General features: G+C 47.8%; 1 protein-coding gene across 3 annotated transcripts; it reads left to right on the forward strand.

Moving 5' to 3' along the window:
• Nucleotides 1-1911: 1911 nt before the first annotated feature.
• Nucleotides 1912-8607, forward strand: SLC35E4 (solute carrier family 35 member E4). Of its 3 annotated transcripts, none has more exons than XR_009152174.1 (3): nucleotides 1912-3265; nucleotides 4402-5289; nucleotides 6157-8607. XR_009152174.1 is itself a non-coding variant. In XM_058158018.1 (3 exons), the coding sequence occupies exons 1-3, from the start codon at nucleotides 2629-2631 to the stop codon at nucleotides 6174-6176; spliced, it is 1029 nt and encodes a 342-aa protein (XP_058014001.1). In that variant the 5' UTR covers nucleotides 1912-2628; the 3' UTR covers nucleotides 6177-8607. The 3 variants fall into 3 exon arrangements, 2 of the variants coding, with proteins under 2 accessions (XP_058014001.1, XP_058014000.1); XM_058158018.1 differs by having other exon boundaries at nucleotides 4402-4773; XM_058158017.1 differs by having other exon boundaries at nucleotides 4402-8607.
• Nucleotides 8608-11908: the final 3301 nt, after the last annotated feature.

Genomic DNA, 11908 nt, shown 5'->3' on the forward strand with positions numbered 1-11908 from the left:
TCATTCTTTCCTTCCTCTTTAGCTCCCACCCTACCTCCCTTCTTTCCTTTCTTCTTCTTCCTTTCTCCCTCCCTCCCTCCCTCCTTCCCCCTTTCCCTTTCCTTCTCTCCCTCCCAATTTCTTTTCCTCCCTCTCTCCCTCCCTTCCTCTATTGCTTGGGATATTAACTTCCATTTTTCTTTGTGCTCCATTCCCCATAAACAGCCACCTTCTCGTGATACTTTTTGTCTTTAGACCGTCCCTGTCAAACTTCGTTTAGTGACTTTATTCGCAACGCAAGCCCACCGCAACGGTGGGCTCTGTGCAGTGGCTCCGAAAACAAAAGAAGACCTTTCATTAAAAAACCCAGCAGATTCTTGGGCAGCCACAAAATCCTCTTCCTCTGAAGATCGGAACGGAGCTGATCAAGGCCTTCAGAAGGAAGGAATTTCGATCCAATCGTTTATCCCTTCCAGTGTCACTCTGCAGCTTCCCCCGAATCTGTCAACAGGTTTAATGAACATCTTGTCAACAACGTCGATGATGAAAGAGATGCAGCCAAGTCTCAAAGGCAAGACTGTCTTCAGTTGGATAGAATAGAGTAGAGTAGAGTAGAGTAGAGTAGAGTAGAGTAGAATAGAATAGAATAGAATAGAATAGAATAGAATAGAGGAATAGAATAGAATAGAATAGAATAGAATAGAATAGAATAGAAAATATGGAATGGAATGGAATGGAGTGGAGTGGAGTGGAGTGGAGTGGAGTGGAGTGGAGTGGAGTGGAGTAGAGTAGATAGAATAGAATAGAATAGAATAGAATAGAATAGAATAGAATAGAAAATATGGAATGGAATGGAATGGAATGGAGTGGAGTGGAGTGGAGTGGAGTGGAGTGGAGTAGAGTAGAGTAGAGTAGAGTAGAATAGAATAGAATAGAATAGAATAGAATAGAATAGAATAGAATAGAATAGAAAATATGGAATGGAATGGAATGGAGTGGAGTGGAGTAGAGTAGAGTAGAGTAGAGTAGAGTAGAGTAGAGTAGAGTAGAGTAGAGTAGAGTAGAGTAGAGTAGAGTAGAGTAGAGTAGAGTAGAGTAGAGTAGATAGAATAGAATAGAATAGAATAGAATAGAATAGAATAGAATAGAATAGAATAGAATAGAATAGAATAGAATAGAATAGAATAGAATAGGAGTGGAGTGGAGTGGAGTGGAGCAGAATGGAATGGAATGGAATGAAATAAGGAAAGAAGAAAGTAGAGGAGAATAGAATAGAATAGAGTAGAATAGAATAGAATAGAGTAGAATAGAATAGAATAGAATAGAATAGAATAGAATAGAATAGAAAATATGGAATGGAATGGAGTAGAGTAGAGTAGAATAGAACAGAACAGAACAGAACAGAACAGAACAGAACAGAACAGAACAGAACAGAATAGAATAGAATAGAATTTATTGGCCAAGTGTGATTGGACACACAAGGAATTTGTTTTGGTGCATATGCTCTCAGTGTACATAAAAGAAAAATAAAAAAAAATACCTTCATCAAAGGTACAACATTTACAACACAAATGATGGCCACAGGTTGCAATTTAACCCTTAGTGATAGCAACAAAAAGTTACAGTCATGCAGTCGTAAGTGGAAAGAGATGGGTGATGGAAACGATGAGAAGATTAATGGTAGTGTAGATTTAGTATAATAAAAGTTAATAAAAGTTTCTGGTTTGTGTGTGTGTGTGTGTGTGTGTGGTGGGGAGACACCCTGTTGTGTGGCTTTCTCTTTGCAACAAGCTAAGTGTGGGTGGTGACACAGTCTCTCCATGGCTGCTGGGTTTCTACGACAACTGGAAGTTTAGGAACATCTTGACTCAGGTTTTCCGTGCCTTTCCCCTCTGCATTTAAAAAAAAAATTTTTTTTGTTTCCGCAGCCTTTGATGAGCTGTCCCGGCCAGACCCAACCTTCCTCCGTCCGTCTGGCATTGGCACAGGATTGGTGCCTGACGGTTAGATGGTGTCCTCTCTCCAATTCACTCCCTAGTTACCCGAAGGTGGAGCTTTCTGCCAGCCTAAACTTGGTGTCGCTTCCTCTCCGCTCGGATCCCGCACGTGGCCGAGCCCAAGCCGGCCCGGCTGCAGGAGGAGGGGAAGGAGCGGGTCTTGGGTGTGCCAGGGAGGCTGGAAGGCAACCCGGCTGGCTGCAGCACCACCGGAGAGGCGACAAGACGGCTTATTCGGGGCCCTTTTTCCGAAGCATCGAATGAGAAGGTCTCCGGCTATCTTTGCCATGTGAGGAGCCTGTGTTTTGTTTCTAAGTTCTCGAACAACAGCAACGTGGGAGTTCCCTGCCGGCCTGGGAAAAGACCACAAACAGGCAAGGAAAGGAAATCTGATCCCGGGTGACTCACAGGGAGGGAGAGCGGAGAGCAAGAAGGCGAAAGGAGGAAGAAGGCGAAAGGAAGGATTGCTCGGAAGAAGCACCACCACCACTCCCCGAAGGATTCCAGCTCTGAGGAAGGGGCAACTGAGCAGCCCTCCTGCTTGGCTTGGAGAGGACCCTCCAGACCGGCGGAGACCCTCGCTGGGGTCTCCAGACTTCGTCCCCGGTTGCAAAAGGGACTCCGTTGCGCCCGTGCCAGATCGCCGTCCCCGATGTGCCTGCCGGTGGGGAAGAAGCACGATGCCGTGATGGGCTCGGCCGCCGAAACCTGGCCGCTCTTGCCCTGGAAGCAGGATCCCGGGCAGCGCTGGGGGCGGAGGCTGCTTTCCCGGTGGCGCCACACCCTGCCCTTGGTGGCCACCATCCTGACGTGGCTGGCCACGGGCTCCACCATGTCCAGCCTGAACAAGTGGATTTTCGCCATCCACAATTTCCGCTACCCGGTCTTGCTGTCCTCCTTACACATGCTGACGGCCGTAGTGGTGGGCAGGCCCCTCGCCAGGCTCCAGGCCGGAAGGTCGGGGCACCCATCCCTCCATCCCAAAACCCGGCTCCGGGTTTTCCTGCTGAGCTTGACCTTCTGCGCCAGCGTGGCTTTTGGGAACCTGGGGCTCAACCACGTCCAGCTGGACTTCGCCCAGATGGTGTACACCACGACCCCACTCTTCACCCTGACCCTCTCGGAGCTGCTCCTGCGGAAGCGCCACCACCCCTTGCAGTACGTGGCCATGGGCCCCATTTGCCTGGGGGCCTCCCTCAGCTTCGTGGGGGAAGTGCACTTCGATCAAGCCGGCTGCTGCTTCCTCTTCGCCGCCACTTTCCTGCGGGGCCTGAAGTCCATTCAGCAAAGTAAGTGACCCACAGGGGAGTTGCCAAGGCAGGGTTTCTCGAATGGGGCCGCTGGAAGGTGGGCGGGCTCCTGAAGTCCACCCAGCTTCAAGTAGCCAAGGTTGAGAAACTATTGTTCTACTCTTGATTTGCTAAAGTCTCTGTCTCTCTAATCTCTCCATCCATCATCCATCCATCATCTATCTCTGTCTGTCCGTCTGTCTGTCCGTCTATCGCTCTGTCTGTCTGTCTGTCTGTCTATCTATCTATCTAACTATCTATACATACATACATCATCTATCTATCTCTGTCTGTCTGTCCGACCATCTATCTATCTATCTATCTATCTATCTATCTATCTATCTATCTATCTATCTATCTATCTTCTATCCATCCATCCATCCATCCATCCATCCACCCATCCATCATCTATCTATCCCTCCCTCCCTCCATCACCTATCTACCTTATCTATCTATCTATTTATCTATCCATCCATCTGTCATCTATCTATCTATCTATCTATCTATCTATCTATCTATCTATCTATCTATCTATCTATCTATCTTTCATCTATCCATCATCTATCTCTCTATCTCTGTCTGTCTTTCTGTCTGCCTGTCTGCCTACCCATCCATCCATCCATCCATCCATCCATCTATCCTTCCATCCACCCACCCACCTATCTATCTATCTATCTATCTATCTATCTATCTATCTATCTATCTATCTATCTATCTATCTATCTCTCCCTCCCTCCCTCCCTCCATCACCTATCTATCTGATCTATCTATCTATCTATTGGCAAGAAAGGTCATAAAACCGATCTGAAACTCTTGCAAAAAGGAAGTATTCGTTTTTGAAAGAGAAATAACAATAAAAAATATTTTTTTTAAAAGAAAAAGAAAAAGAAAAAAGGAAGGTCATAAAACGGGTCAAAGCTCACTTAACAAGCGTCTCGCGGAGCAACATAAGTGTTGGGCTCTATGGCGGTCGTAAATCGAGGACCACCTATATTGCGGTCGTAAGTCGAGGCGTACCGGAAATGTTTCTTTTTTGGCCGCATTCAGCAACGGGGACGGTTGCCCCTGGCTTTCTGTGGGCCCAGATCCTGAAGCTTTGCTGACCTCCCCCCCACCCCAATTTGTCTGCCCCACAGGTACCCTCCTGCAGGAAGAACACCTGAACTCCTTGAGGCTCTTGTGCCTCACTTCACTGCCCAGCTTCTGCCTCCTCTTCGTGGCCGCGCTGGGCCTGGAGCTGGGCTGGGCCTGGGAGGGCCTGCTAGCCTACGAGGCCAGCCTCTGGACCTGCGTGCTGCTCAGCTGCCTGGGCTCGGTCCTTTACAACTTGGCCAGCTTCTGCATCCTCTCGCTGACCTCCGCCCTGACCATCCACGTCCTGGGGAACTTTAACGTGGTGGGCAACTTGCTTCTCTCCCATTGGCTTTTCGGAAGCCACCTGACGTTGCTGAGCTACGCGGGCATCGCCCTCACTCTGCTGGGTGTCCTCATGTACCATCACTCTGAAGGTCTCGCCGCTTGCTGGCGCTCGCGGGCGGGCCGAGCCAAAAAAGAGTAGGTGGGCGGGGAGGGGTGTGTGTGTGTGTGTCAGAATCGTGTGTGGAACGGCGACCTTTCTGACGGTGAGCTCATCCTCTCCTTCTGCTGGGCTACAGCAGGCCTTGGGATCTCCCGTAAATCCTATTGGCGGTCAGGATCGGCAAACAACAGCCTGCATACGGGAAAACCCTCTTGCGGGTGGAGTAAAACCACTGCGGGCTGAATATGCACAACAAACAGAGCCATGGATTATGACTTGGGAACCTCAAACGCGAAGTTGTGTCACCTCTTTGGAGTCCCAACTACCGGATGGCTTCGCTTAAGCCATCTAAATTGGGCTAAATCCGGTCCAAAAACTCTGAGAAGGAAGGTTTTTTTTTTCCCCGTCTCCAAACAGGTCCCTGTGTGGTTTTAATGATTTTATAATTCCGGGCAAGGATGATAGTAAACAGTTTTTACGAAATACTTTTGCCTGCCCGGCGCAGGTGAGTGTGAGACGAATTCTGATTTCCCCCAAAAAAAGACGCCAGAAAGTTTTAACTTTATGTTGTTGTTTGTTGTTGTTTTTCAAGTTAAGGAGATTTCCAGGTTTGGAATCTGGTCTTTGGAAAGAGAATAAGTTATTTTTTCATTAATAGTTGTGTTCGTCAGCCTTGGCAAACTTGAAGATGGGCAGACTTCAACTCCCACAATGCCCCAGTCAGCTTGGTTGGCTGGTTCAGGAATTCTGGGAGTTGAAGTCCGCCCATCTTCAAGTTACCAAGGTTAAGAAACACTGCTTCGTAAGATGTCCTACAGATGTAGTGCCTCTTCCGCAAGATTTGTTTATGGTTTATTGTATTTATTTTTATACTGCGGTATTTCCCGGAGATTCCTGGGGATTTAACTGTAATTTCAAAAACACATCAAAACGACACAACTTGGGATCTGCACAAGGTGGCAGGATCATTCTAAGCTATCATGTTGGAGAAATGATAGGCAGGAGGAAGGGGCTGCCATTTTGAAGCGGATGACCACTTTGGCTTTGAAGGGAGTTGATGTGTCGGTCAGGCTGGGGAAGTAAGGCCAGGGGTCCCACTGACCTGTTAGAACAGGGGTCTCCAACCTTGGCAACTTTAAGACTTGTGGACTTCAACTCCCAGAGTTCTGGGAGTTGAAGTCCACAAGTCTTAAAGTTGCTGAAGTTGGAGACCCCTGTGTTAGAGTAAAGGAACGTGTGCACAGAATTTCTCCAGTCCAAATTATATCTGAGTATTCTTAATTTTGGTAGCACCTGTAGTCTGCTTGCAAAAAAGAGATTCTTTGGGAGATTCATCATCATCTTCTTTTAACGGACCAATAATCCCTTGCAGGGTGGAGTCTGGGCAGCTGAGTGGAGCCGAGTGTTTTCCTGGCCGGATGCCCTTCCCTGTTGCCAATGCGGAGTTTTGTTCAGCAGATAATATTCTCATTGTGCCCAGAGAGAGAAATATCGGCCTCAACTTAGGATCGAACTCACAGCCTTCCTGATTGTGAGGCGACAGCTCCACCTCTAGGCCACCTCTTAAATAAGGTCACCTTTGCACAAGTGATTTCATGACACACGTCGGTACCTCAACCCTACGGTCCTATCAGGGTATATCGGTAACTCTACGTTATTTTTCTGCAACTGCGCAGAAGACGATCTCAGTTCATCTGCTTTTCCCGCCTGGGGGGCGGGGGGTTGATCGTACAGGAATGTGGGGTGTTACTGTGTGGCCGTCATAATGGAAATGTTGTGGCTGTGTATCTTTCTGTACCCGGACTGGATGTGTAGAGGACATTATGCTGTGGTTTGTTTAACTGTGATCTACTGAAAAAGCCACCGGGCTGAGTTTGCACAGTATATGCCAGGGGTCGGCAACCTTAAACGCTCAAATGAGCCATTTGGACCTGTTTCCCAGGGGCCACAAACACCTGGGTGGGCGTGGCCAACTCGACGTCACTCCCTCCCACCCAGTCACATGACACCCTCCCTAGCCACGCCTACCCAGCTGGTCATTAGGGCAGAGAACTGGTTGTTAAAAAACACCGGGAACCACAAAAACCTTTCTCACAGGACCTCTCTCTCAATCCCTCCCTCCCTCTCTCTCCCCCTCTCTCTGTATCTTCTATCTCTCTCTCTCTCTCCCCCTCTCTCTGTATCTCACTGTCTCTGCCCTGACTGCTTCTCCATCCCACCGCTGTTGCCCTTACCTTCTCAGGCCAGGCGAGGAGTGTGTGGGAGGGGAGGACGAGTGGCGGAGCCAGCCAGTGGTGGGATCACCCGACAGGGAGCCACAGCAGAGGGCCCAAGAGCCGCGTGCGGCTCTGGAGCCGCAGGTTGCCGACACCTGGTATTTGCTAAGCCATAAGGCGCTGTTTATATAGATCACAAGCCCACATAAACCACATCTGGGCTTAGCATCAGCATTATCCTACAATCTGCATTGTTTGGTGCTATAGACGATTAGTTGTTAGACCACTGCTTGGAAGGACCAGGCAAATAAAGCTATTCTTCCCTGACTCCTTTAAAGATTTTTTTTTATCGTGGATTGCAAGACATACAGATAACCACAGATAGGCAGCAAGGAGATACAAAAAAACAAAACAAAAACCCTTCTGCTACTTTGCTGCCATCTAGTGGTAATCTAGCAACTTGCAGGCCAGAAAAAGCTCGTCTCCACTTGTTCCTAAAGCACACACACACACAGGGCATTCGATTCCTGTATTAAGATCTTGGCTGCATCAAACCACGTTTTTCGCATTCTAGATGAAACCGATACTAACTGATAACGGGTTGAGACGCTTATTGAGAAGGTCCGCTCTCCCTAGGCTCCAGAGCCTTTCTAGGAGTCTGGGGAGGGCGAAAAACGGGCCTAACGGACCCACCATACCATCGCATGCCAAAAGCGGGGGGGGAGCACGGGGTGGGTCGTGTGTGCATGTGGGGAGGTGCATAGAATTATGGGTGTAGGCACATGATCACGCAACCCAACCTTAAGAATGTTAAGGCATGCGGATTTCAACTCTCAGAATTCCCCAGCCAGCACAGCTGGCTGGGGGAATTCTGGGAATCGAAGTCCACACATCTTAAAACGTTCCTGAGGTTGAGAAACACTGCAATAGGTTCTTAGTTTAGAGGGGAAAAAATGTTATCGAAGCAGTCCACTGTTGATATGGTGGGTTCCTCCTTCGTACTTTTCTGAATTAACCGCTATTTGGCTGTCCTCCTAATAGAACGGAGAGACACCCCCCCTAAAAATTGTTACATTTTAAAAATTATTTTAAATTATTTCTAAATTATTAAAATCATAGGGACGCTGAGCTTGCCGATCAAAAGGTTGGCAGTTCAGCGGTTCGAATCCCTAGTGCTGCCGCCTAAAGGGTTGAGCTCCCGTGACTTGTTCCAGCTTCTGCCAACTTAGCAGTTCGAAAGCACGTAAAAAATGCAAGTAGAAAAATAGGGACCACCTTTGGTGGGAAGGTCACAGCGGTCCGTGCGCCTTTGGTGGTTGAGTCATGCCGGCCACATGACCACGGAGACGTCTTCGGACAGCGCTGGCTCTTCGGCTTTGAAATGGAGAGGAGCATCGGCCCCTAGAGTCGGGAATGACTAGCACACATGTGCGAGAGAAACCTGTACCTTTTAAAATTACGGCTTCCGGCTCATAGACTCTTGTCATCCCTGGGCTGGGACTTTTTCAGAATCGTATCTTCCTGTTTAGGGATCCTTTGCTCCTTCTTTGATACCCAGGCCTTGCAATGGAACAGCGATTATGTTTTGCGACGTTTATTATCTTGGGGGTGTTTTGGGGGGGGGGGTCACAGGTCGAGCTGGAGATCAAGAGCTAGAAGAGTTGAAATGTTTTGCAAACCAACGGAGGATGGAACCCTTCCCAGCCTCATGGGAAGTCGATAAGCACTCAGCAACCTGTTTAGCATCTCGGCTCGTGTTTGTCTCAAAATAAAGCTCTATTTTTGTCTTATTTGTGTCCTGACGTCCTTAAATGACCCATAGGAAAGGGAGGGCTGGCTGGGAATATACTGTATGACGTACCTCTGGCCTCTGAAAAAAAAAACCAACAACAGCAACTAGAGGTGGGGAGCAGTTTGACAGCCAAGAGAAGCTTTTTTTCGGGGAAAGAAAATGACTTTTATGGGAAGGAAGGATAATTATTCAGGATGGCTTTTTTTTTTTTTTTGGCACGGTGCAGGCAAAAGCCGGTGGCTGCTTGGTTGCCGTAGCAACGGCGGCCCAGCCTGGAATCATCCCGAAGGAGAAACCTTTGCAAGCGAGTTGGATAATAATGCATGTGACCCAGCCTATGGAAATTACAAAACAAAAAACCTTTGAGAAACGGGAAGGTTGCAAGAAAATAATAATAATAAGGTGGGGAGGGGGAGAGCATCCTTTGGCAGCCAGTTCAACGCCGAACAATTCAGGCCTTCTGAAAGACGTCGCTGCTTTTGTGTGTAACTAGAACAACTGCAGCGGTCACTAAAAAAAATGCTAGCATCCAGGGCAGAACAGACCAGATTTCTGCCAGTCAACTACTGGAGTTGCAAACATCAGCCAACTTCTCTCTAGTCAGGGAAAAAGAAAACAAAAAACTATTTGGTGGTTTATATATTGTTCGCTTGCTCCTGGGGAGGGAAGCCATGGCAAATCTAGACAGCGTACTAAAAAGCAGAGACATCACCCTGCCAACAAAAGTACGTATAATCAAAGCTATGGTTTTCCCAGTTGCCATGGATGGCTGTGAAAGTTGGACCACAAGGAAGGCTGAGGGCCAAAGAATGGAGGCCTTTGAACTCTGGTGCTGGAGAAAACTCCTGTGAGTCCCTTGGACTGCAAGGCGATCCAAGTGGTCAGTCCTAGAGGAGATCAACCCTGACCGCTCTTTAGAAGGCCAGATCCTGAAGAGAAAACTCAAATAATACTTTGGCCACCTAATGAGAAGGAAGGACTCCCTGGAGAAGAGCCTAATGCTGGGATCGATGGAGGGTAAAAGAAGGGGACGACCCATCGTGACCCCATGGATGATGTTCCTCCAGGCCTTCTTGTCCTCTATCATCCTCCAGAGTCCATTTAAGCTCACAACGACTGCTTCAGTGACTCCATCCAGCCACCTCGTTCTCCGCCGTCCCCTTCTTCTTTTGCCCTCCATCGTTCCCAGCATTCGGCTCTTCCCCAATGAGTCCTTCCTTCTCATCAGGTGGCCAAAGGATTTGAGTTTCCTCTTCAGGATCTGGCCTTCTAAAGCGCAGTCAGTCAGGGTTGATCTCCTCTAGGACCGACCGGTTGGATCGCCTTGCAGTCCAAGGGATCTCGCAGGAGTCTTCTCCAGCACCAGAGTTCAATTATGGAAATTATGTTGTCCAAGAGAAAGTTTTCTTGTTGCACTTTCTACAAACAGCCTTTTCTTTGGCATTCTTTGTTTATTTCTTGGCAACTTTACCACACCATTCATTTTTTTATTCCTGAGTACAAGGCTTTCAAAAGTTTGTTTGAGGGATTAGTTAGCATTGCAATTTTTTTTTTAAATCTCCATTTAACTCTATCGGCCAACCTGGGTCTTAATGAATCTTCTTCCCTCTGCTGTTCTGGCCAAGTAATTACAACTGCTTGATATTTTAACTGGGCTAATGTTTTGTTTTGTTTTGTTTTAGAAAAAGTTTTTTATTTTTTATTTTTTTCTCATAGACATATCTTAACTGTACAGTTTCTTATCTAACGTACATAATGTCAGGGTTCCAAGTAACACCCCCAACGAAATCAAACTCCAGGCTTGCAGTTCCTCAAGGCTAACTTTTATTAGAGATGAAAATATTGGCACATCTGCGGAAAACCCAAATCTGGGGTTATCTTCACCCAAAAGAAAGTTCTAGACCTTGCCCGCTTCTCCCACAGGTCCACCACTGCTCCAATCAATTCCTTATCGTACAGAAGACAAACCTCTCTGTTCTTCTCTGCACAGCTGTCGGGACACCTTGGCCTTGAACTTCTCTGCGAAAGTTTTGTTATGGCTAATTCTACTTCACTCATGCAATCCCCCCTCCCAACTTCCCACGGTAGGATTGTGGCAGGCCTGGATCCTGAAGGCACCAAGTTTAATATGCAGGGGTGAAATCCAGCAGGTTCTGACAGGTTCTGGAGAACCGGTAGCGGAAATTTTGAGGAGTTTGGAGAACCAGCAAATACAACCTCTGGCTGGCTCCAGAGTGGGGTGGAAATGGAGATTTTGCAATATCCTTCCCCTGGAGTGGGGAGGGAATGGAGATTTTGCAGTATCCTTCCCCTAGAGTTGGGTGAGAATGGAGATTTTGCAATATCCTTCCCCTGGAGTGGGGAGGGAATGGAGATTTTGCAACATCCTTCCCCTGGAGTGGGGAGGGAATGGAGATTTTGCAATATCCTTCCCCTGGAGTGGGGTGGGAATGGAGATTTTGCAGTATCCTTCCCTGGAGTGGGGGTGGGAATGGAGATTTTGCAGTATCCTTCCCTGGAGTGGGGGTGGGAATGGAGATTTTGCAATATCCTTCCCCCAGGAATGGGGTGGCAATGGAGATTTTGCAATATCCTTCCCCTGGAGTGGGGTGGGAATGGAGATTTTGCAATATCCTTCCCCCAGGAATGGGGTGGCAATGGAGATTTTGCAATATCCTTCCCCTGGAGTGGGGTGGGAATGGAGATTTTGCAGTATCCTTCCCTGGAGTGGGGGTGGGAATGGAAATTTTGCAGTATCCTTCCCCAGCCACGCTCACTAAGCCACGCCCACAGAACGGGTAGTAAAAAAAAAAAATTGGATTTCACCACTGATAATACAGCTTCCAGGCCTGACAGAAGGACTACCGGTGGCCCAGTTTTCGATCGACTTTCGGCCGAAGGAAGTTTTTTGTAGAAAAAAATGCTTTTAAAATTTTTTTTTAAAAAAAAGTTGGCCACGCCCACCCAGTCAAGTTACCCCCCCCCACCAAGCCACGCCCACAGAACCGGTAGTAAACAAATTTTACATTTCGCCCCTGGCCCGTGGTCAAAAAAATACCACGGAAAACAGGAAGACGAAGGAGAGAACTGTCGGTTTAAAAGCAAGCCACGAAAAA

This window comes from Ahaetulla prasina, chromosome 15, assembly GCF_028640845.1.
Source record: "Ahaetulla prasina isolate Xishuangbanna chromosome 15, ASM2864084v1, whole genome shotgun sequence".
NCBI classification, from domain to species: domain Eukaryota; kingdom Metazoa; phylum Chordata; class Lepidosauria; order Squamata; family Colubridae; genus Ahaetulla; species Ahaetulla prasina.